This window comes from Oryctolagus cuniculus, chromosome 2 (assembly GCF_051225735.1).
Source record: "Oryctolagus cuniculus isolate XC-2025 breed Fujian yellow rabbit chromosome 2, ASM5122573v1, whole genome shotgun sequence".
NCBI lineage: Eukaryota > Metazoa > Chordata > Mammalia > Lagomorpha > Leporidae > Oryctolagus > Oryctolagus cuniculus.
The window spans coordinates 114,805,606-114,830,792 of record NC_142868.1 but is presented as its reverse complement, the minus strand read 5'-3'; the positions used below and the strand labels follow the sequence as shown (position 1 = coordinate 114,830,792).

Genomic DNA, 25,187 nt, shown 5'->3' with positions numbered 1-25,187 from the left:
GGAGCCGGCCTGCACGGGCACCCCCTCCGCTGCCTGCCCCAAGCCACACAGCAGCCTGTGCCGCCCCCTAGGTGGCACCAACTGGGGCTGACCACCCCCGCTACGCTGTGGTCCCTGAGTGCAGGATCAGAACCGCCGTGCTCCCCTCGCCCCCCTCCCCGCCAGGCCCCACACCTGCTGCCTGCAGCACGACCCACGCACCTGTGGGGCCAGCCCAGGCGGCCGAGTCCCCTCTGCTGTGCCATTTGACAGGTGTGAGGAGCAGGCCTGGAAGATGGAGCGCGTGCCTTCCTTCCCAGGGCGGGGAAGGAGCGGGTGCAGACCCCTCCCTGCCGCCTCGTCCACGCCACGGCCCCGCCCTGGGCAGCTGCGACCCCACTGTGTGGGTGACCCTCTCGCTCGCTCTGGCTCTCCATCCATCCGTGACTTGGCGGGGTCCCCAGCGTTCGTCTGTAACCCCCTTCTCCTGTAGGACGCTCTTGAAAATCCTCAGCCTGTTCTGTGCCACGCGTGACCCGTGGACGCTGTGAGTTGCACACGAGGTCCTTCCTAGCCTGTGTCCCAAGACCAGACCCATCCACACCCACCGGCAGAGCCGCTTCACTTTGCTGAGTGTCTCCAACGGGGTCTCCTCCAGGCTGGCTGAGCCCCAGTAAACGACCCACCCCCCCATCCATCCCGCCATCCCCCCATCCCCCCCCATCCACATCTGTTCCCTGCCGGCTCCCAGCAGCCACTAAGGTCTGCTGTCTCTCCAGCCTGCCCATGGTTTCCACGCATGCACACACACCCACAGCTGTGGCCTCTCTACCTCCCCTCCGGTCGGGACCACTTCTCAGCCTCCCTATCCGTCCCTATCCGTCCTCGAGGCCCAGCCCTGGCACTCCCTCACCTGTGTTTAGTTCTGCACAGAATGAGTTGGCCCTCTAGTAAAAAAAAAAAAAAAAACACTTCCCTGCATTCAGTTTGGAACATGGCCGTGAGATCACGTGCATCCTGTGCACCACGTCACTTGCCTGTGTGTGAGGGGCAGGTGTAATGCCTTCCCTAAAGGAGCCACTCAAAACATGTCTGGAATGGAAGGGTGAAGAGCGGTGTTTATGCTGCTCCCGCGGAATCTTTGCCTTTTCAGCACAAGACCGCACTGCTTTGTCTACGTGCTTAGTATCCTACACCCAGCACCAGGAGCCGAACCAGATAGTCAAGGGCAGACTTTAGGGCAGGGTAGCCAACAGGAGCACAGTGGCTTCCTCTCCAGAGGGCAGTGGGCGGGGCTCTGATGAGTGAGGCTGCACAGGCGCACCTTCCAGACAGCGGCTGCCAGGGACTTCCTTGACGGTTCTGTGTTGACATTAAGCAAACCTCCTACTCACTCTTCTGCACTGACAATGAAAACTAAATGTGAAAACCCACCACTGATGAACAATCTGAAAAGGAGACTAAGAACACAATTCCATTTGTGAAAGTATTAGAAAATAGCATAAACTTAGCCAGCCAAGGAGGCAGAAGTCTTGTATGTTGACGAGGACACAATTTTGTTGGTGTTAAAGACACCAGTGAACAGAGACAGACATGGACAGCAGTATCCATGCAAAGCAAGCTACAGACTCCACACTGCAGCCATGCTTCCGCAGGAACAGACACAGGCATCCCGAAATCCACGTGGACTCTCCGGCCCCAAGTACTCAAGGCAGCCTTGATGAAGGAGGCTGGAAGCTTTCCACGTTCTCATTTCACACGTCACAAGCTGCAGCAATCAAGAGTGTGCCAGTGGCATGAAGACCAGCACAGTCTAATGGAACAGAGCGCCCAGAAAGAAATGCTGGAAACAGGGTCAGCGTTCTGGTGTGGGGGGTTAAGCTACCACCTGCCACACCAGCATCCCACATGGACAGCTGTTTGAGTCCCGGCTGCTCCACTTCCGATCCAGCTCCTGGCTAATAACCCTGGGAAAGCAGTAGAAGATGGCCCAAGTGCGTGGGCTCCTTCCAACCATGTAGGGGACCTGGGTGGAATTCCAGGCTTCTGGCTTTGGCCTGCCCCAGCTGTGGCCACTGTGGTCATTTGGGGAGTGAACAGCAGATGGAAGATCTCTATCTTCTCTGAAGTTTGGTCTTCCAGATAAATTAAAAAAAAAAAAAAAAACCCACTGGCATATATGTTCAAATTGTTTTCTGCAGGGTGCAAACAGCATTCAACAGGGAAGAGACAGTCTTTTCAACAACTGGTAGGAACAAACAGGTAATTCATAAGCCTACCCTCACCAAAAGAACTGAAGTTGTTCCCTAACTTTACACCACATACAGACACTGTGGTGCAGCAGGTAAGCCATGGCTCGGGATGCCCGTACCTCCTATCGGAGTGCCTGGCATTGAGTCCTGACTGCACTTATGGCCCAGTTCCTGCTAAAGCATCCTGGGAGAGACAGCACACGGTGGCTCAAGTACTTGGGTCCCTACCACCCACGTGGGAGATCCGGGTGGAGCTCCTGGCTTCAGCTTGGCTCCGTGACCCAGCAGATGCAAAATATTTCTCTCTCTGCCTTTCAAATTAATAAACTTAAAACAGATCAAAGATTTAAGCTAAAACTATAAAATTCCCTGAAGGAAACAGGAGAAGCTTCACTGGACTGAGCCATGGTTTCTTGGAGACAACATCAAAAGTACCAGCAACAAAAATTAAAATTGAACTGCATTAAACTTAAATGTGTTGTGCATCGAAGCACAGAATCAACAGAATGAAAAGGCATACTACAGAATGGGAGAAAATACTGCCAACTATGTAACTAAGAATGGGTTAATATCAAGAGTGCATGGGGGGGGCAACGCTATTGCACAGTGCCTTCCATATAGGCACCGGTTCAAGTCCCGGCTGCACCAATTCCAATGCAGCTTTCTGCTAATGCACCTGGGAAAGCAGCTGAAGATGGCCAAGTGCTTGGGTCCTTGAACCCACATGGGAGACCTGGATGAAGCGCTTGGCTTTGGCCTGGCCCTGCTCTGGCCTTTATGGCCATTTGAGGAATGAACCAGTGGATGAAAGATCTCTCTCTGCCTCTCAAATAAATAAATCTTTAAACTAAAAAAGACCACATAGGAACCTTAACAAATGGATAACAAAGGAGCAAAAATCGAATTAAAAACAGGCAAAGGACATGAGATATTTCTCCAGAGAAGATACACAGATGGCCAACATAAAATGATGTAAACACCAATCGTTAAGGAAATGCAAATCAAAACTACAATGAGGCCAGCGCCGCGGCTCACTAGGCTAATCCTTTGCCTGCGGCGCCAGCACCCCGGGTTCTAGTCCCGGTCGGGGCACCGGATTCTGTCCTGGTTGCTCCTCTTCCTGTCTAGCTCTCTGCTGTGGCCCGGGAGTGCAGTGGAGGATGGCCCAAGTGCTTGGGCCCTGCACCCACATGGGAGACCAGGAGAAGCACCTGGCTCCTGGCTTCGGATCAGCGCAACGCGCCGGCCATAGTGGCCATTTGGGGTGGGGGAGTGAACCAACGGAAAAAGGAAGACCTCTCTCTCTCTGTCTAACTCTGCCTATCCAAAAAAAAAAAAAAAACAACTACAATGAGATTCCCCTCCCCCCCACATTAGCACAGCCACCATTCAAAGAACAGAAAATGAAAAAGTGTCAGGATCTGGAAAAATTGGAACCCTGCCTTGTGCCCTGTTTGCAGGTATAGACACTGGTTTGGCTGCTGTGGAAAGCACTATGGTGGATTTATGAGGATAAAATTTACAAGGATTAATTACCCTATGATCCAGTAGTTCACTTCAGGTTAATAATCACAGGAGTTGAAAACAGGGTCCCAGAGGCATTTAACAGCCCCACGTGTATAGCGTTACCCACAGCAGCCCCAACGTGGGGCAACCCATGTATCCACTGACAAATGGTTAAACAAAATACGTAGGTATTTACATACAACAGAATGGCCTTATGAAGGAGATCCTGATACCAGCTACAGCGTGGATCAACCTGGACAGCCTTACGCCGTGAGAGTCCAGTGAAAAGGGACAAATGAGACGCACTGAACAGTAGTCAGACGGCAACAGGAAGCGGAGTGGTGGTTGTGGGGCGGGGTGGGGAGGGTGCTGTACTGGGGACTCTGGGTTTCACAAACATGAAGCACAGGACTGGAGGTTGCCCAACTGTGAGACGTGCACCATCGCTGAACTGTGCACTGAAACCTGGTGAGAATGGTAAGTTTTGTTACACACTGACAGCGATTAGGAATTTGTAAACTATAGTTACCACTAAAGGCATGAGACATGAAACATTACAGACCTGCATGGAGGAGGTGAAAGCTACAAGACTCTAAGCTGAAAACTAAGTTTCCCTAAGCTTCCATGAGGCAGTGGTTTCTCAGAAACACTATAGGGTGTTCATTCAGCCAAGTTCAAATTGTGCTTCAAAGGATACTATCAAGAAAGTGATGGCCGTCACCGCGGCTCACTAGGCTAATCCTCTGCCTTGCGGCGCCAGCACACCGGGTTCTAGTCCCGGTCGGGGCGCCAGATTCTGTCCCGGTTGCCCCTCTTCCAGGCCAGCTCTCTGCTGTGGCCAGGGAGTGCAGTGGAGGATGGCCCAGGTGCTTGGGCCCTGCACCCCGTGGGAGACCAGGATAAGTACCTGGCTCCTGCCATCTGATCAGCGTGCTGCGCCGGCCGCGGCAGCCATTGGAGGGTGAACCAACGGCAAAAAGGAAGACCTTTCTCTCTGTCTCTCTCTGTCCACTCTGCCTGTCAAAAAAAAAGAACGTGAGACGACAAAGCACAGATTCTGAGAAAACATGCCAGGCCTCATCCATCGTTAAGGGATTTGTGTCCAGACAACCCAACTGCACAGTGGCCTAAGGACCGCAATAAATATTTCTTCAAAGACATGCAAATGGATGGCCAATAAGCACATGAAAACACGCTCAGCATCATTAGCCATTCGGGAAATATCAAATCAAAATCCCAAGGAAAAGCCACCTTATGTCCCCGCTGACTGGCTGTAGTCAAATAGGGAACACGTGGGGGTGATGGTGTGGAGAAACCGCAGCCCTTGTTCACTGCTGGTGAGAACGGACAGTGGTGTGTCAGCCATTGTGGAGAGCTCAGCTCATCAAGCTGTTGTCATGTGATCATGCGTGAAGACAATCACGGTAGGTACACACCGAGGGAGATGCGACACAGGTCCACTCGGAACTTGTTCATGAATGTTCACAGCATTAGTCACAACTGCCCCAAGGTGAAAACAGTCCAAAGTCCAGCAACTGGTGAAGGAATAAAATGTGGTATGTCCATGCTGTGGAATAGTATTTGGCAGTACAAATGAGGTGGTGCCGGTAATGATGGGAGCCACCCCTGGACCAAAGAGGCCAGGGAGTCTGGAAGCCCATTTGGCACAAGGTGTTAGTGTTTCTATGATTTGATTTAATGTGGAAGTTTTTTTTGTTTTTTTTTAACATTTTATTTATTTGAGAGGTAGAGGTACAGACAGAGGGAGAGACAGAGAGGTCCTCCATCTGCTCTCCAAATGGCCACCAGTGACTGGAGCTGGGTTGATCCGAAGCCAGGAGCCAGGAGTTTCTTCTGGGTCTCCCTCTCAGTGCAGGGGCCCAAACACCTGGGCCCTGGCAGAGATCTGGACGGGAAGAGGAGCAGCCAGGACACGAGCCAGTGCCCATAAGAGATGCCAGCAGCACAGCACTGGCCCGATTGTGGAGTTTCTCTGGTGGTGGCTGGGAGGGAAGGACCAGGAGTGACGAGGAGTGGGGGTGGGTTTCTCCATGATGGTGGAAATGTCCTGGAACTAGACAGTGGCAATAGTTGCTCAACTCTGGAAATACTGAACACGACTGGATTTTGTAGGTCAAGGGTGAATTTTATGGTATGTGAATTCCTCCAAATCTCAGCTGTTACTAAACAATAAAGCTCACTAGGTTTTACAAAATACAGCTCAGGAGGCGGGGACTTGGTGATGCCTGCATCCTGTACCGCAGTGCCTGGCTCAAGTCCCGGCTACTCCACTGCCTATCCAGCTGCCTGCAGATGTGCACAGATGATGGCTCACTTATCCGGGTTCCTGCCACCCATGTGAGAGCCTCTGAGTTCTGGGCCCCTGGCGGCAGCCTGGCGCAACCCTGGCTGACGTGGGCATTTGGGAAATCAACAGATGGAAGACCTCTCAGTATTTCAAATGAAATTAAAATATATTTTAAGGAGCTTCTTATCAAAGCGACTTTGATAAAGGTTCCAGCACTTACATGGGTGCAACAGTCACTTCCCTCCCCAGTGCGAAGCAGCGCACGCGTCAGACGTCGGTGCTACTCTGGAGCAGCGCCTCAGTGCCCACAGCTTCAGGGCAACGTTCACAAAGCGAGCGAGCCACGTGCTGCCTCGGAGGCTTGAACTCCAGCAGGCTGGGAAGTACAGAGCAGCAGTGGGGGGCCGGTGCTGTGGTGTAGCGGGCAAAGCTGCCACCGACAGTGCCGGCATTCCATATGGGCGCCGTTCAAGTCCCGGCTGCTCCTCTTCTAATCGAACTCCCTGCTATGGCCTGGGAAAGCAGTGGAAGATGGTCCAAGTCCTTGGGCCCCTGCACCCGCGTGGGAGACCTGGAAGAAGCTCCTGGCTCCTGGCTTCAGATCGGCACAGCTCCAGCCGTTGCAGCCAATTGGGGAGTGAACCAGTGCATGGAACACTTTCTCTCTCTCTGTAACTGTGCCTTTCAAATAAATAAATCTTCAAAAAAAAAAAAAAAAAAAAAAAACAGCAGTGATTTTTCATTATCCTAAAATGCAGAGAAATAGAGCGGAAACTTGGACTCCTGTTTGGCTCTCAGTGAAGTGATCAGAATGGGATGAATTACTGTCATTGTAAACAGCTTCAGCCACATCATGGTTTCTGCCCTCGCATTCCACGGTGAACGGCTGCTGTCCGAGTGTACTCCAGGGCTCTCAGTCCCCTGGGGCTGTGGCCCGTCTTGTGTCCGGTCCGGTGTGTGATGGGAGCCTGGCCAAGGTCCCAGACCCCGTCCCTTTCCCTGGCAGCTCTGGCCCAGCGCGGGGCAGCTGGTCCAGGGAAGGCCAGGGTTCCTCTGAAGATGGATTAATGTGCCCTGGCACACGGGAGTTCCTGCACTGCTCTGGGATCGGGACTCCCCGACGGGCTGACGCTGCTCACGTGCGGAGCAGGCCGGGCCGAAGACGGGCGCTCGGGAGCACGAGCGTGCTGGCAGCACTGGGGTGGCTACGTTAGTGAGTGCAGATTAGGCATTTCTGCTTCAAGAAATCAAAACCAGTTTATTTTCAAACTAAGGACAGATTGAACACACAAAAAAGTGTCACCCTAAACTCCCCCAACCACACTGCACAGGCTCCGTGTGACTGGCTGTCAGTGACACCGGTGGCCTTCCTCCTCACACGCTGTATGTGTAAGGGTCAGATTTGAAAAGAGCTGTCTTTCCATTCCTTGCCTTAGAACAATAAACGCAAAACACATAGTTCGTAGCTCTTCAATCAAATTCTCCTAAAAATAACTTAATCAAAATAATCACTTCCTACATATTGGAAAACAGACCTCTTCATTCATTCTCCCCAGCGCACGGAGGGCAGACCTCGCTAACCGACAGATGCAGCAAAAGCTGCGCCTCCTGTTTGGCCCTGTCTGCCAGTGATCAGGGAAGTCCTGCTGTCTTCGTCTTGGTTTCAACAGAACGGTGTCAATATCCTTTTCTTCCTCTGAATCTTGACCTGGCGTCCAGCTGAAAATAAATGGACAATGAGGTCAAATTCAGCCCCGCAGAATGAAGGAAAGACAGCCTTGGAGAGGGGCGGCACCGTAGGAGAGAGGGAAACCAGTGTCCAGCAAATCAAACAGGCAACGGGCAGAGCCACCAAGAAAAACAAGGTCACACACACAGATGGCGTTCACAAAGCCGCTCTTCAGGATTTCCCCCTGAAGCAGCATCCGAATCACATTTCTGTTCTCAGCTATCCTCAACATACATTCGTCTTGCAAACTCAGCTTCCTAACTAACCTGTAACATTCCAATGGATTAGGAATCTTTAAATAGGCAGTGGCTAAGAAAGGGGAAAGGCCCCTCCAAGAGTTCAGCAGCACGTGTCTCCCAGGGTTAAGAATCCCTGGCCTGGGCCGGCACTGCGGCGTAGCAGGTAAATCCACTGCCTGCAGTGCCAGCATCCCATATGGGCACAGGTTCGTGTCCCGGCTGCTCCACTTCCGATCCAGCTCCCTGCCAATGATCTAGGAAAGACAGCAGAAGATGGCTCAAGGGCTTGGGCTCTTGCCATCCACGTGGTAGACCTGGAAGAAGCTCCCGGCTCCAGCCTGGCCACTGCAGCCAGAAGTGAACCAGTGCATGGACAAGCTCTCGCTCTTGCTCTCGCTCTGTCTCTCCCCTTTTCTGTAACTGACTCGAAGACTCCCTGGCCCGAGTGGCCTGAGCGGCCGGCACAGGCTGTGGGCACACTCTCTGCCATCAGCTCACGGCGTGGCTGCTTCTTCGAGATGTAGTGGAACCACGGGCTCTGAAGTCCGTCTGAGCGAAGGCAGGATCGCCCCGATGACGGTTAGTGTCACGTCCCGTAAGTTCTACGACAAAGAACTATTTTGGGGATGGACCCTCAATGAGTCCAACACAGCCAGCGTGGGGCAGGCAGCCGCAGATAGAAAAACTATCTGAGCTCTAGACGAAGTAGCTAAGAGCCATGTTAAAATACAAACCAAAATCCGTACCCGTGGCTATCCAAAAGAGAACAGTGAGCGGCTCACCCTGTGAGAGAGGAGCAGGTTCCGACGCTGCAGCCCACCCTCACCACGACGGCCCCGTCTCTAACAGGACCCCAGCTCCCCCACGCCACTGACGCTGCGCCGTCCCTGGTGTCTGCGGCCTGTGCAGTGGAGCTGCAGGGGTTCCATGTGCCGAGACTGCTGGAAGGGCAGGCCTGACGGTGAGGCAGTCAGAGGGAGGTTCCGAGAAGCCAGTAACCCGCTGTGGCACAGCAGGTTAAACTGCAGCCTGCAGTGCCGGCATCCCATGTGGGCACCGGTTCGAGTCCCGGCTGCTCCACTTCTGATCCAGCTCCCTGCTAATGCACCTGTTACCGTTTAATTCTATAAATTCACTTACCATTGATCTTTTACACTCAAAAAATGAGTATTTCAAAGCCTTGCAGTATCCTTCCTTCAAACACTGCCGGGGGGACTTCCCTTCCTGTGACACAAAACACAACATCAATGCTTGGGAAACGTTCTCACCAAGTACAAAATAACTCTTTCTGAAAATAGTTCTTTTTAAGGTTACAGCAAAGACAAAAAGAGAAAATAGTCACATAAAAATTGCTCTCTATTCCTTTTGATGGCTGGTGCTTACAGAATAGCAAATAAATCATAAAATAACTTTTCGGCACTTTAAAGGTGTGCTTAAATTCTTGAAAAACACTGGTTTCCATAGTATTTTTTTAATGTTAATACAAAAATCCAGGAAGGGTTATATTCGTCTCCTTATGGATAAAAACTGCACCATGTGCTGTAAAATCAAAACATGTTCATTGTGGGCGGACTGCGACCCCAACCCCTGCACTGCAAACCCCAGGCCTTTATCGCTCAGGTGCCAGCCACACTCCCCTCGCGTGAGCTGGTGCCTCTCTATCTGTTCCTCTGCCGCTGGGAGATGGAGGCCGACAACAGACCAACAGAAAAGACTAACACAGGGGCTGGTGCTGCCCTAGTCTAGGCTGCAACCTTCACAGGCTCTCCCTGCCCCGGCCCACTGCCTGGTGGAAGCATCCGTCTAGACGGACCACAGCTAAGCGAGAAACTAACCCATCACCCACCCTCCCGCGCAAGGAGCCACTGCTGGGTATCCCGATACTCAGGCTTCCTTTTTATCAAGCCTTCGGAGGGCTACCTCCCCAGCCAATCCCGCGGCTGGGTGTGATCATGTGACTAGCTTCCAGCCAATGGAGTCGTGGGAAGCAGGTGTAACCCTCGAGAGGTTCGCCCCTTTCCCCACTTAACTCCATGTCGCCTGGCGGGCCCGAGCTGTGGCCAAGAGTTATGAGAGCACCACCCCGTTTCCCGTCACAGGGCCAGCGGTGTCTGGACCCAAGGAAGCCGGAGGCAAGCGGCCCTATACACACAAGAGCCAGGGAGAGCGCTTGTTCCTGTCGAAGCCACTGTTACTCGGGGGCTCCGTAGCATGCGCTGGAACCTACATCCTAATACGCCCCGAGCTTCTGGCCTCCCGAGGTCAAGAGTCAACAGGAGAAACGTGACTCCCTGGGCCTCTGCCCACATTCACTAAGCTGGGGCTGCGACCTACGCCGAGGACAACCAGCTCCCGGCTCCTGGCGGCCCCGCGGTCCACCTGGAGACCTCCGCCGGGCCCGGCCACCGGCGGCAGGAGGGGTCGCCACCCGCAGCGCCCCGCCGCGCTACCTGGAGCACACAGTCCGACTGCAGCAGACAGGCGCCCAGGTCCTCCTTCACGCCGGCGCACGCAGCGCCCTCCGGCTTGTCCTCGTAATACCGAGGCATTCCGACGTCCCCCGCCCCGCCGCGGCCGCTCCCGTCTCCGTCCGCAAAGGATACCACCCGGCGGGGGCCCGCGATGCTCGCGGTGGAAGGAACCGGAAGTCGATCGTAACAACTTCCGGAAGGCTTGCGGCGGTCCGTCCGAGGAACTACAAAGCCCAGGGTGCCGTGCGCGCGTGTGCGACGGAAGTGTGCTGTGCGCACGATACGTCAGTGCGACGCGCCCCGGGCGCCGTCTACGTTGCTGAAAGGGAAGTGGGCCCTTCCTGGGCTCGGCTTCTGGGCGGAGGGAAGGGGCTAGCCCGGACCTGGGCGGAGGCCGCCGCAGGGCTCCAGGTGAGGCCTGAGGACCAGTCCTTCCACGCGCGCTTCGGGCCGGGGCGTGGGGGGAGCGTTGCTTCCGGCAGCTCGCGGCCGGGCGGGTGACCACGCCTGCGTCCGGCCTCTGGCCGCAGTCGAGTTGTCATACGAAACTGCAGACGCCCAGTTACATAGGAATGGCAGATAAAGGAGTGATGTTTAGTCTAAGCGTGTCTGGAATGTGGCGTGGGGGCTTATACTCGGTCGTCACTTACTGCTTGTCTGAAAGTTCCCTGTAGCTGGGCGCTCTGCGTGCTTATTTGCTGAAGCTGGGAGGGGTGCCGGGGGCCTCGCGCTGATGGGGAGCAGCTGCTGGGCCCGGCGAGGTGCCGCTGCGTCCCGGAAGCCTGCGAGGTGGAGTGGGATACAGGGATTGCTGGGCGTGGTGGCCAGGCGCCGGCCTGCGCTCACCGACCTGGCTTAGGGCTGCTTGGCCAGGACTCGACTCCCCGCTGCTGTTTGTTCTGCTGAGCCGTTCTGAGCGCGAAGCCCATGGGGATGGAGCTCTGCTTTGCTTTGATCACGTTCTCACGAACAGGGAGCTCGCTATAGGCGGATGCACCTGCGTAGGGAGCGGCTTGCCTGTTTGGCAACACTGCCTTCGCGGCGGCTTAGTCAGAGGTGTTTCCTTGAGGGCTCGTGGTTTAGAGCACGGAATTTTGAGCCGGGGTCCGGCTCTGGCTTCCTCCCTGGCTGGGCGCCTCCGTTTCCACTCCTGCAGCTAACAGTAGCTGCCTGGGCGGGGGCTTCCAAGGATTAAGTGAGACGAGCGGATGAAACGCGGGGATCCCGGAGAGGTGTTGCCGGGGAAGTTTTGCGGGTCATAGTGTTGCACCTGCCTGCAGTGCAAGTGCAGTGGACACTGCTGTGGCCCCAGGGCAAGCCTCAGAGCCCGCGGCAGTAGCTTGTGACCCCCTGACCCTTCTGGAAGGTTGGGGGTGGGGTGTGTGACACGTCTTGCAGGTCGGTAACTGAGAAGGGAGGTGCTGGCGGCCAGACGCTTCTTGAGCTGTTGCCCAAGTAAAACTCTTGTCTTCCACGTAGGAAGATGTTACCCAGTACTTCCGTGCATGCGTCCGCGCACGGGAACGGGGTCCTGAGTTCCCGGGATGCAGCGAGACACACGGCTGGAGCAAAGCGCTACAAGTACCTGCGCCGGCTTTTCCGTTTCCGGCAGATGGACTTCGAGTTTGCCGCCTGGCAGATGCTCTACCTGTTCACGTCCCCGCAGAGGGTTTATAGAAACTTCCACTACCGGAAGCAGACGAAGGACCAGTGGGCCAGAGATGACCCAGCTTTCTTGGTCCTGTTGAGTGTCTGGCTCTGCGGTAAGTGCTGTGTGTGCAGTACAGGTGACGGGCGTAGGGAGGCCTCAGGGTAGGCTGGGCGTCTGCAGGCTCTCGTGTTACACACGTGCTGAGAATCTGGGGCCCTTGGATGCTGGTCCCTGCTTCTGAAGCTGCAGAAATCTCCCAGGAGAGCAGACTTGTATTCCGTCAGGTGCAGCAGGTCCCAAGCCCAGCCACAGGACACTTATCTTGGCACTTTGATAAGCCGGGGACAGGGTTTTAAAATCCATGCATTTGAAAGGAAGAGTTGGAAGGGGGAGAGCGAGCGAGCGAGCTTCCATCTTCTGGCTTACTCCCTCAATGGCCAGGGCTGGGCCAGGCCAAAGCCAGGCTCCTGGAACTTTATACGGGTCTCCCACGCAGGTGCAGGGGCCCAAGGTCTTGGGCCATCCTCTGCTGCTTTCCCAGGCGCATTAGCAGGGAGTTGGGTTGGACATGGAGCCTCCAGGACTTGAACTGGTGCCCGTATGGGGTGCTGGCACTGCAGGCTGTGGCTTTAACCCAGTGTGCCACGGCACAAGTCCCTTGAGTTTTCTTGTTAAAGATTTATTTATTTGAAAGAGAGAAACCTGCCATCCACTCGTTCATGCAAATGCCTGCAGTGGCTGGGGCTGGGGCAGGCCAAAGCCAGGAGCCTAGAACTTTATCCGGGTCCCCCACGTGAGTCACAGGGGCCCAAGCACTTGGGCCATCTTCCGCTGCTTTTGCAGGCGCAGTAGCAGGGAGCTGGATTGGAAGTGGAATATTTGGGACTCAAACGGCTGTGCACATGGGATGCTGGCGTCGTAGGGCTTGGTTTAACCTGCGCCACAGTGCCGGCCCACTCCATGTCTTGTAACTACTGTGAATCAGTTCCCGAATGCCAGTGACACGGAATGCTGAGCTTGGAAAGTGTATTTCACAAACAGGCACATCCAGACTTAGAGCTCTTAAAGTACTGCGAACTTGAGGACTACTTTGAACTTTCCCAGTAGTGTAACGAAAGGGCCCCTTTCACCTGCAGGGTGTTGCAGCGTGAGATGCCACTGTGTGCAGGTTTTCACCTGTAGCTGGACCTGAGATAGGGGAGGGCCTTCTCTGTGCTGTTGTAAATGCCAGGGCTAGCATTGGGAACTGCCCGCGAGGGGCCTCCGTGAAGGTCATGTGCCTCACTGCCGTGGCACCTTCCAGCTGCCGTGCCTTGCTCCATGAGTCACATGTCGCGGGAGTTTGGTTTCCATGTGTCCACCCCCCTGCTAGGCCCTGGGTCCCTGGAGGGCAGGGCAGGTGTCCTGTACCACCAGAACCCGCGCAGAGTGCCCGAATGTATGTTGTAACTCTTTCTTTCAGTTTCCACTATAGGATTTGGCTTTGTCCTGGACATGGGATTTTTTGAGACAATAAAGCTTCTCCTGTGGGTTGTATTCATAGATTGTGTAGGCGTCGGTCTGCTGATATCAACTTTAATGTGGTAAGTACCGTGCTTTGGCCTTCTGATACTGTAGAACCTCTGTGCTTCAAGGGGACAGTAGGTAATGGAAATTGAAATGAAGATAAATGAATTGAAAGTATCAACTTATTGTTATTACTGTTTTGAGAGAGCTCCCATCTGCTGGTTCACTCCCCAGTTGCCTACAATGGCCAGGGCTTGACCAGGCCCAAGCCAGAAGCCAGGGACTGAGTCCAGGTCTCCCGTGTGGGTGGTAGGGAGCCGTCATCCCTGCCTTCCCGGACGCACACTAGCCGGAAGCTGGAGTCAGCAGATTGAAACACAGGCACTCCAGTAATAGGATGTGGGCATCTTAACTCTGGGCCAAACACCTGTCCCTCAACGGTCAGTGTTGACAGTCACAATTATGATAACTTGCTTCCTGTGTAGGTACCTGGATCATAAAACACTCTAAGGAGTGGTATGTGTTTTCAATATTTGGCCAGTGTTAGAAATACTGCTTATGTCATACTGATGGAATTACTGCACCTAGCCAGTTCTGCTTTGGTTGTCTGTGAGAAAGCGTGGCTTTCTCCCTTCATCAGTGGAGACAACTTTTTTTTTTTTTTTTTTAAGATATATTTATTTATTTATTCGAAAGTCAGAGTTATACAAAGAAGGAGAGGCAGAGAGGTCTTCCATCCGCTGGTTCACTCCCCAACTGGCTCGGAGCTGTGCTGATCCGAAGCTAGGAGCCTGGAGTCTCTTTCAGGTCTCCCACACAGGTGCAGGGGCCCAAGGACTTGAGCCGTCTTCCACTGCTTTCCCAGGCCACAGCAGAGTTGGAGTGGAAGTGGAGGAGGACTTGAACCAGCGCCCATATGGGATGCCAGCAGCGCAGGCAGAGGCTTAGCCCACTATGCCACAGCACCGGCCCTGAGACTACTTCTAGATGCGTCAGTGTTCCATGGTGTTTAGAGCCACTTAAATCTCACGGATTATTTCATGGAATCTTACTTGAATCTTTTATAGAAAGTATACTTGACAGAGGATTTATTTATTTATTTTTTTGAGAGGCAGAGTTAGAGAGAGAAAGGTCTTCCTTCCGTTGGTTCACTCCCCTAATGGCTGCTACGGCCAGCTCGCTGCGCTGATCTGAAGCCAGGAGCCAGGTGCTTCTCCTGGTCTCCCATGGGGTGCAGGGCCCAAGCACTTGGGCCATCCTCCACTGCCTTCCGGGGCCACAGCGGAGAGCTGGCCTGGAAGAGGAGCAACCAGGACTAGAACCCAGGGTGCCAGCATCGTAGGTGGAGGATTAGCCAAGTGAGCCGCAGCGCCAGCCAACAGAGGATTTATTTTTAACTTGTGCTTTCCTATGGAGAGCACCGGGGTGTTGTGTTTGTTTGAGAGGGTTGCGTCTGACTTTAGGCTTGATTTAACAACAGTGTACAGACCGCATCTGGTGTTTGGCTTTTTGGTTCCCTACAGATAGAGCGCCCCTGTGTGGTTGGCCTGCCACATGCAGGGCGCGTGGTCTCAGTAGAGGATCTGGTAGTTGAGCAGGGGTGGAGGTGGCTGTCAGGAAACCTGGGGGACCGTTCTCAGGAGTTGGGGTGCCAGCTCTGTCATTGTGTGACACTTGGTCCCAGTGTCCTCTCTCATGATCTGTTTTGTCAGGTATTTGAGAGGACTGTGAAAAGAAGAGCACCTGGCATAGTTTCAGGCTTTGGTGCAGGGGAAGCCATGTTGGACCTGCTCAATTCAGGGTGCTCACTGCATACTTAGTAGAGATGAAGGTCAGTAGATACTGAAGCGGGTTACCCTAAACCAAGTACGAGACTGGCATCGTTGAGGTGAGAGCTGCAGCTGACTCCCCGCTCTCGTAGGAAGGACGTGTGCGTTCCAGAGCTGGGACTGCAGAGCGCGCCCTGTGTGGGGTAGGCTGGGGTGGTGTGGCTGCAGACTGACCACAGGTGGGACTCTAGGGGAGCGAGCTACACGTTGAGTCTGTAAAATTGCCGTGGTACCTTTGCTTGGCTAAAATGGGCAATGTTTTGTTAAGTTCCAGTTGTCTGAGTGAAGCAGAATTTTGGCATTTTCAGGTAATCCTGTGGGGGACAGTTTATTAGATACCGTGCCATCCCCCCCACCACCGGTACTGTATTTTTACTGGTCATAGGTCTAGCATTTTTTTAACTGTATCCCTGAATTGAAATGGGTGACACATTAAGTATGTTGTATGTCCATGGGTATTTATGGTAAAATGATTTTTTATTATTTATTTGAAAGAGTGACAGAGAGAGGTCTTCAATGCACTGGTTCACTCCCCAAATAGCTGCAATGGCTGGAGCTGAGTGATCTGAAGCTAGGAGCTTCCTCTGTGTCCCTGACATGGGTGCAGGGGCCCAAGGTCTTGGGTCATCATCCGCTGCTTTCCCAGGCCATAGCAGAGAGCTGGATCAGAAGTGGAGCAGCTGGGACTTGAACCAGCGCCCATATGGGATGCCGGCACTGCAGACCAGGGCTTTAACCTGCTGCGCCACAGCACCAACCCCTAAAATGATCTTTTTATTCTTTTTCTAAGATCATCTTTTCTATTACCTGGATATTATACTTGTAATTCATTTGTCACTTCACTGAAAATTAAGCCTGACCAGTTGTTCTCATGGCCGGATATAGTGTTCACTGGCCACTCCTTCCCTGCCTTTTTTTAAAGATTGATTTATTTGAAAGGAAGAGTTACAGAGAGGCAGAGGCAAAGGCAGAAAGAAGTCTTCCATCTGCTGGTTCACTCCACAATTGTCCACGACGTTGGAGCTGCGCTGATCCGAAGCCAGGAGCTTCTTCCGGGTCTCCCATGTGGATTCAGGGGCCCAAGCACTTGCGCCATCTTCTTCTGCTTTCCCAGGCCACAGCAGAAAGCTCGATCAGGAGAGCAACAGCCGGGACTAGAATTGGCACCCATATGGGATGCCGGCGGTTCCGGCCAGGGCTGTTCAGACCACTGTGCCATGGCGCCGGCCCCTCAACAATGTCTTTTAATAGGCATTTTTAACATAACGGGTCCAAATCCAAACTCATGCACTCTTCAAAACCCCTTTTTTGGGGCAGACATTGAGCTTAGTGATGAAGACACCCACAGAAGAGTGCCTGTTTGATTCCTGGCCCTTGATCCTGCTTGGGGAGCAGCTCGTGATGGCTCAAGTAATTGGGTGCCTGCCACCAAGTAGGAAACCTGGATTGAGCTCCTGGCTCCAGTTCAGGCCTGGCTGGGTAGTGCAGGCATTTGGGGGAGTGAACCAGCTGTCCTGTCTCTTAAGTGAAAACTGACAGAAACAAAAACATACTCTTCCTGCAACTAGTCTCCTCGGTCTTGGCACCCACATCTTCTGTTGAAAGCAGAAACCTCTCCGTCATCTTGGACTTTCCTCATCCCCACATCTAGTGCTTGATTCTGAGGGCTGTACCTTCCAGCTGTAGTGTATCCCAGCCACCGCAGCCACTCGTGCTCTTATCACTAGTGTGTTCTTGGGGCAGCCGGCATGGAAACTGTCAAACCTGCCGCGGCTCCACAGCGGTCTCTCCTTTCACCGGGAGTAGAAGCCAGAGGTCTGAAAGTGGCCCCGGGCATCACAAGAGCTGGCCCTGTTTCTGCTGTGACGCCATCTACTCCTTTCCTCCTCACTGCCACCCACACTGCCCATTCCCGAAGCCGAGCTGGGTCTTTCCCCAGGTATAACCATCATATTTAAATCAGCATCTCAGGTTTGAGTTCTCCATCTCTCCTGCCTCATTTGCTCTGTAGAACCATGTGGCCTATACAAGAGAACTTCACAATGTTCACGTATGATGCTTATCATGAAAAAAGTATGCACTGCACAGATTTCTAATTTTTTTGCACCAAAGTAAACGATTTGCCTAGAACTCTTTGAAGCGCCCTTGTGTTTACATTACTGGCTTCTCCACTAGAGGGGAGGCAGGGATTTTGTGGTGGTTCCTGCTGTGCCTCCACATGACGTCTGGTGGTCGGTAAATACAGAGGTCACTGCCATATGAAACACTGTAATTGTGTTCTTCAGGTTCATCTCTAATAAGTACTTGGTGAAACGACAGAGCCGGGACTACGATGTGGAGTGGGGCTACGCCTTTGATGTGCATCTGAACGCTTTTTATCCTCTGTTAGTCATTTTGCATTTTATCCAGCTTTTTTTCATCAACCGTAAGTAGCAGTTACTTTTCAAAGTATTTCCAAAGCCTTTACAGTATGCCTTGGTAAAGAGACTCACTGTGTGCATCTCTTCTGGCAGATGTTATCCTTACAGACACATTTATTGGATATTTAGTTGGAAATACCTTATGGTTGATTGCGGTTGGCTATTATATCTATGTAACCTTCCTAGGTTATAGTGGTAAGTAATGTTAAAAAGTTGGTTTTGGTCAATTAGTTGTAACAGCGATACTGCTAGCTTCCCTTATGGAACATTTATAGGCACTGTCCCAATTATAATAGTTACAGCGTTACTTCAAAAGTTTGTGGAAAATGAAGTTAAAAATGTCTTGGTGCAGGAAATCAGTGTTTTCATTTTCCATGAAGTTTCTGTAGACCACCTATAATAGCAGCCTTCTCTCTGCCTTAAGGTTTTCAGGCTATAAGAAGTTTAAATTCACCAGTTTTAATTAATAATTGTGATGTCTGTCTCCCACTTGAACCTTGGACCTGATTTGCTTCCCCCTCAGCTGGTGGGCTGAAACAGCTAACTGACAAGGAAGCAGTCAATCATGAGTCCTGTAGCTCTGGCTATTAGTTTCTTTTATTGAAGTAACATCTTTCAGAATGTCCATTAGTCTTAATTTTTTTCCAAAGTCAATGTGGATGTTTCTTTTGCAGCACTGCCATTTTTGAAAAGTACGGTAATTCTTCTCTACCCATTTGCACCTCTCATTCTGCTCTACGGGCTGTCTCTAGCACTAGGATGGAACTTCACCCACACTCTCTGTTCTTTCTACAAGTACCGAGTGAAATGAAAAGAGTGACAATATTCCAGCTTAACTGTGGCAACAGTATTGGTATAGTGATGATTTCTTGTAAAACTTGTAAATAATCTCTGTAGATATCTTAAAAGGTGTAAAGTTTACAAATATGCTAACACTATTGTTAAGTACATTCCTTAAGACTAATTAAATGTACATTTCTATAATAAATATTTTTTAAACTAAAGCATGCATGTTAATCTATGTGCTCATTCACACAGATACTAGGGAAAACAGAAATGTGAAATTTTAAAATGAATTACTTTTGGAAAATAGCCCCGTTGTCTCTGGTCTACCTCATTTCTAATGAGCTCTACTGTAAACACTGATAGAGGCCACATGATTTTGCCTGAAAGAAAACAGGAATCACTACCGGCTCTAAACAGTAAGACTTACCCAAATAAAGTAAACATTGATAAACTTCCATTGAATATGATTTTTAAAACTTCTTTATTTCAAATACAGATGAATGGTTGTGGCACAGAGAAACAGTGATGAAAGGCACAGTCGACAGGACCAGTTATTGGGTTTTCAATTATAGCAGCAAACTTGAAAATAAATAATCTTCCTTTAAAAATCCAACAGGTACCTAAATATTACTACAAATATTAACCATTCAACCAGTGAAGATATTTCAAGGAAAATATGTACAATACATTTAAGGAAAAACATCTGGTACAACCTGGCCAAGAGATTCCTCAGGCAGCTTTTGAAGGAATGCCTCCAGAAACCCCAAATGCCGTGACAGCCTTTCCAAAGAAGTGTTGTTTTTGATTCCACAAATGAAACACACTTTTAAACCTAGCTGATTTCTAAAGCTTTCTTGGAAACATTGTATCTACACTGAGATGAAGGGTATCAAATCTGCTGGCAGTGCGTCTTACAGTACTGTCGATGTCAACCCAATTTAAGGCTCAGAGAATAGGTCTTCAGAAAGTGTGTTCACCACATTGAAGCAAACACAGCATTTCAAATAAATAATGGAATGCTAATCAAGCTACAGTACCAAACCTTTGATCTAAGACATCTTGCTTATTAACACAATAAAACTAGGGGCAAGTGATACATAAAATTCCCTAATGTCCACGGTATTAAAATATTCTCCACAGCAAACAATCCTTATTTTAGAACAGTTTTAGCACCACTGTGTTTTTGCACTGCATTTACTTTATCGAAGTGTCAGCTCAGCCCACACATGCATTGGGGTGCTAGCCCTCTTTCATGTTTGTTCTTTAACAGTATTCTAGGTAAGTACCCAAGCTGGTGAAATGAGTGTTCTGGGTAAGAAGGGAAAAATTTATGATATAGCTACTGATACAGACATGTATAACAAAATCCTCCATTTGGTTGCCTTTTTAAAATAATACTCTGGTAGTAGTCTTTTTAGCAGTGTTCACATGCATTAATGAAGTAAACATACTAATTATCATAGCATGAGTCTGTTAATATCAGTTTAAAAATTCACAATTATCAAACTAAATTTTACACACTATAAATACTGTTACATGGTTTGGAAAATTTTCCTTCTATAGAGATTGGAGTTGCCTGGATATCTAAGTTCCCTAAACACAGTATGCTATGATTCGGATTTCTGATCACTGACAGGCTTTAGCATAATTCCCTTTCCTTAGGCTGCTTGTCCTACATCAGGGCTATGGCAGTACAATAAAAACAAAACAAAACAACAACAAAAAACCCCACAGAATAAATGGATAAGCCAAAATAAACATCACTAGCAATTAATGGCTTGAAAGCATAGAGGTATTTTGGAAAACATTCTCATAGTACAGAAATTCAGTTGGCACATAGAGGACTTGATCTGTGCTAATAAACTAGGTTTTGGTTTAAAAAAACAAAAAAGGACCCTCATCCAGAATAGATTATCTGATCTCTACATAAAGACTAAGTATTTTTTTCTCAAAATTTCACTGTCACTCTTTAATACACTTATGTCAAGGTCAAAGCAGTCTAAATCAGTAAGAATTAATACCTCACTCAGGAAAAAAGACCTCTTATACACTACTTTGATTCTATTCCTACAATCTCATTTTAGCAATGTCTTTATAAAACACCACTAAAATGCTGCAACTTTTTGCCAACAAACTTCCAGTGAAGACTGTTTGAGATCTCTGGCAGAGATCTTAGATGAAACTCAGGTATTCTGTGGTAGCCAAGACTTGACTTCATGAACTTACCAAGAAATAGCCGATATACCTTAATACCTTAGGGAATCAAGTATGAAGACTGCCTCTTTTACATATTGCATTCATTTTCTATTGTTGCGTAACAGATTAGGACAGGATCAGCTTGAAACAACGCTGACTAGCTCACAGTTCTGCAGTCAGAAGTCCAAGCAGGCTGAGCTGAGCTCTCTGCGTAAGCAGGATTTCATGGAGCTAGAATCGAGGTGTCTGCCAGGCTGGGCTCTCTATCTGGAGATGAATCCATCTCCAAGCCCGAGAATGAGCTTGAGGGCTGAACTCGCTTTCTGTGACTGAGTTCCTATTTCCTGGGCCTTCAGCCAACACTCTCAGCTCCTGAAAGCCGCCCATATTCCTTCTCACACGGCCCATTTCACCCTGAAGCCCCCGTGGTGCTTTGAGTCTCTGGCTTCTGCTACCAGCCTGAGAAAACTGCTTTCAAAGAGCTCAAGATCCGATGAGCCACCCCCAGATAACTCCCCCTTTGGTAAATAATGGGATGTAATCTTGGGTCATATTCACAGGTACCCCCACACTCAGAGGATATTTTTAGAACTCTGCCTACCACAAATACACACTATTAGTACAATCTCCAGACACACCGTATTCAATCGTATTCACCCAGCCAACCCTTTCTCTGAGGAATAGCACTGCTGGAAGACATTTTTCTCATTCTTAGATCAGATTTTTTAAAAGCCTTCAGAACTTTGCTAATGGTTTTGAAAACGATCACACCTTATAATTATGTACTGGTGCGGCCACCGATTAGAGAAACTATATAATACCTTTGTTCAAAGAATCTCCAGTGGTTGAATATACACACACATCTGGTAGCCTACAGGCTAAAACAATTCATTTGCATTAATTTATTCCAAAGCTTTCCAATTACACTATCTTTTTTTGACTACAGATGCAATGCATGCTGTGGAAACTGCCTGAGAGGATAGTAAGGAACTTACCCTGGGTCTTAGAATCCTAATCCTCAACTTTCTTTTCTCACCCAAAATACTCACCCCACCACACACATAATGATGTAGCCACATTATCTCCTTTAGTCCATCATAAGAATTCACTGACTGATTTCTAACATGTCCGCACTAGCACTCTTGGCACAATACTCTCCAACAGAACTTTCTGCAGTAATGGAAACACTCTGGATCTGTGGTGTCCAATGTGACAGCCTCTACCTTCATGTGGCCACTAAGCACTTAAGAAATTCATGTGACTGCAGAACTGAATTTTTTTAAATAGCTACCATGCATGTCGTGGCTAGGCCAGCACAGCTTGAGAAAGTCTGAGTAGTATATGTGAAATATAGATCAGATGCCAAGCCATGCCATATATTACCTATCAACTTAGTTCTACTATTTGACACTTTTCTCTTTCACTGTTTCGGTAAAAGTGGTTTAATGTCCTGTCAAAGGTCAGGAATTTACCTTTTCAGTTCAAGTACTTTTCACTTCCAATCTTTTGCCTCAACACCAGTCTTCAGGGCTACCACCACAATGTCTTGCCTGGGCAAAGAAAGTATGGATGCTTCTCATCGTATAGAACCTGGCAAAAAGGAGGAGGCAGGTGCCAATGCAGTGAGCACCTGCTGCAGCACACGTGAACAGAGAAGCCTGAGTTCCAGGCTCACCTCCAGAGCTTGCAGTTTGGTCAAAGAGGCAACACACCCCACAGATGCACCCAATAATCAAAACTAAACAGTTGAGGATACCTGCACGTGTGTGGTGAGGACAGGAGGAAAAGGAAGCGAGTGAAGGTAGAGGAGGGTAGGCAGAACAGCTGGTCTCCTCACCCAGATGCCCACTGCACCTGCCACGTGCCAGCCACATTCCAGGCTCTAGGAACAGACATGGGGAGGAGGGCACAAGAGTCTGGGTGACGGGCAGGAGTTTTAGGAATGGGGGGGATGAGCAAACCTGGGAGGGGAGACTGAGCAGCAAGACAGAAAAAGCTGGCCAGGAAGACCTCAAAGCAGCTCTAACAAACGGCCTCAGGGGTCGCAGTCTATCTTCTCTTCACCAGACCTTAGGAGCGTGGCCTTTCTTCCTGAAACCACAGCTGGCTACTGAAGCAGCGGGGACCCAGGGGACTCCAGGAACTTAGTATGCTAAGCTGGTGCCAAAGTTTTATAGATCGCAGATACTCTGCTTCCAAATGAAATTTGCCTGTGGTCACCGGGCCAAAGAAAGCTGACAAGAAAATTAAGTTAAAGAAAAGGTCTAAAAAACTCCAATGAACAACTTCAGCTGGACATAAAAATCACTCCAGGCATCAAAAGTAACCAAAAATTACTATTACAATGTAGAATGATGGCAATAACTGCACTGTATCAATGTTTTTCACTTCATAACACTACACAGAGAGTGGTACTGTCTGATGCTACTTATTCAGCTCACTGGGCAACCAGATGAAGCTGAACCAATCCCACCAAAGCCCTCGGCGAGGGCCTACTCTGAAAGCTCAGCGGCTCAACATCTCACATCTGTACTCTACCTGCAACTCTGGGTTGTCAAAGTAGACTGGCTGGGAACTGATGTTGGTAATTCATGTTTTAATGTACTTATCTTTAGTAGACATCACCGATTGCCAGGACTGCTAATATTCATGTGTAGCAGTAATGTTTGGAATTGCAGGGCTTGGGATTTATCAGTTCATAACATGACAGAATAAACCATTTCAAGAAAACACAGAACTGCTACAATACCTTTCACTAAAATCCAATATTACAATTTTGTTTTTCTTTAAAACGAAGCCACTTTACAACCCTTGCAATAGCATTACTTAGCAAACATTCCATTAGAACTCATAAAATGTGTAGATTTATAAAATGATCAACAAGAATAAAGCATCTAACTCACAGATTAAAGACAGACTAAAAAGGCCAAAAGACATTGTCATTTTACATATCAGGAAATATAACAAGTATATGATAATTCAGCATGTTAAAATGTATCACCCTGATTTTCTGTGACCATACACTGTTACGGTTTGGATATTAGTCTGGATGTTGAGTGTCCCCCAAAGGCCCAAATATTAAAGGTTTGGTCCCAAAGTCCTTATGGTCCTACAGGGTGGAAACTTAATCCAGTGATGGCGTTTGGAGGAGAGGCCTTTGGGAGGTGATTGGATCATCAGGGTGAAGCCCCAGTGATTACATTCTCATGGCTTTATGAGAGAACTACAGAACGTATGTGTACATTCCCTCTTGCCATGTGATGCCCTGTGCCACCTTGGGACTTTGCCAATAACAATACCATCACCAGAGACTAAACCAATGGGGTCTGCCCAGCCTTGGACTGTGAACCTCCAAAACTGTGAGCCAAAATATATTTCCTTTATAAGAAGCCTGTGTCAAGTATTTCGTTATAATAACGAAAAGCTGACTAATACATACACCATACACAGTATAGTAAAATAACCCTCAAGAAGGATGTTGGTCTTTAAAATCTTGACTTGTAGGAATGACAAATGCCTTTGAAAATATTTTGTTCAGAATCGTTGCAATTATAAAAGTACTTCAGTTAAGAAATCCATCTATAATCAATCTTAAATGGCAGTGCATTGAAAAATGGCATTGATTTGTAATGTTTGCATTTCCAAAGTAAATATAGAAAGAACTTAAAAAAGCAAGGTAACTGGTTTTCAAAAAAAGTATCAATCCAAAAATTTACTGCACAAAAATATGTATTTCTTAGGTGTTTCTAATAAATTAATTCCAGAACATTTTATGTATATTTATATATCTATATATATAATCCCTGATAATCTATAAAAGAGGGTCTATAATATTAAAATAAATGAAATTCAAAAGTACCCCCTTCATAAAATGTATTTAACATTGGTTTTTCTCAAATTTAAGGAATGTAACAATATGTACAACTCTTATGTATTAGTATAATACCAAAATAGTACAAGTCATATTAACAGGCTGTCGTAAAATGTTTGAGTCAAGTTAAAATCAGAGGACAGCATAGTTTCAATTTCAATTGAGTACAATTATCCATGGGAGATTCACTTTCCAAGTGGAAATGACAATCATCTTATCTACAGTAGATTTCACAAGAGGTAGTGTTCAAGTTAAAAAAAAAAAAAGGGTACATGCTTAACTATCTTTAATTAACAGATTCACTGGAGAAAAATGTTGGTTTCATAGATGGTCAATTTGTGACTTTTTTAATATGAATCTGAAATACAAAATAATGAAAGGTATGATCAGACAGTTAACCTTCAATTCCAAAAAGCCTTCAAAATGTCATTTAAAAATGTAGTA

The 25,187-nt window shown here is 49.0% G+C and overlaps 3 protein-coding genes across 13 annotated transcripts in view; 1 reads left to right on the top strand and 2 right to left on the bottom strand.

The window, feature by feature from the left end:
• Positions 1 to 7,276: 7,276 nt before the first annotated feature.
• COA5 (cytochrome c oxidase assembly factor 5) lies at positions 7,277 to 10,713 on the bottom strand. The gene is made up of 3 exons (XM_002709995.6): positions 10,464 to 10,713; positions 9,154 to 9,237; positions 7,277 to 7,764 (listed from the first exon to the last, which is right to left on the bottom strand). The coding sequence occupies exons 1-3, from the start codon at positions 10,560 to 10,562 to the stop codon at positions 7,723 to 7,725; spliced, it is 225 nt and encodes a 74-aa protein (XP_002710041.1). The 5' UTR covers positions 10,563 to 10,713; the 3' UTR covers positions 7,277 to 7,722.
• A 73-nt stretch (positions 10,714 to 10,786) lies between these two features.
• UNC50 (unc-50 inner nuclear membrane RNA binding protein) lies at positions 10,787 to 18,894 on the top strand. Of its 4 annotated transcripts, none has more exons than XM_008253562.5 (6): positions 10,787 to 10,895; positions 11,968 to 12,247; positions 13,598 to 13,718; positions 17,756 to 17,895; positions 17,984 to 18,085; positions 18,565 to 18,894. In XM_008253562.5, the coding sequence occupies exons 2-6, from the start codon at positions 11,968 to 11,970 to the stop codon at positions 18,699 to 18,701; spliced, it is 780 nt and encodes a 259-aa protein (XP_008251784.1). In that variant the 5' UTR covers positions 10,787 to 10,895; the 3' UTR covers positions 18,702 to 18,894. The 4 variants fall into 4 exon arrangements, with proteins under 4 accessions (XP_008251784.1, XP_002710038.1, XP_089182149.1 ...); XM_002709992.6 differs by having other exon boundaries at positions 11,964 to 12,247; XM_089326023.1 differs by lacking the exon at positions 10,787 to 10,895 and adding an exon at positions 10,972 to 11,273 and having other exon boundaries at positions 11,964 to 12,247.
• A 244-nt stretch (positions 18,895 to 19,138) lies between these two features.
• The window catches only part of MGAT4A (alpha-1,3-mannosyl-glycoprotein 4-beta-N-acetylglucosaminyltransferase A), a 117,296-nt gene continuing 111,247 nt past the window's right edge, over positions 19,139 to 25,187 (bottom strand). For 7 of the 8 annotated variants that reach the window (XM_051842664.3, XM_089326018.1, XM_070068757.2 and 4 more), the window contains one exon: positions 19,139 to 25,101. In XM_051842664.3, the coding sequence (XP_051698624.1) occupies positions 25,075 to 25,101 (27 nt within the window). In that variant the 3' untranslated portion in view covers positions 19,139 to 25,074. The remainder of the gene's footprint in view (positions 25,102 to 25,187) is intronic. The other variant, XR_016229174.1, reaches the window with a different exon arrangement.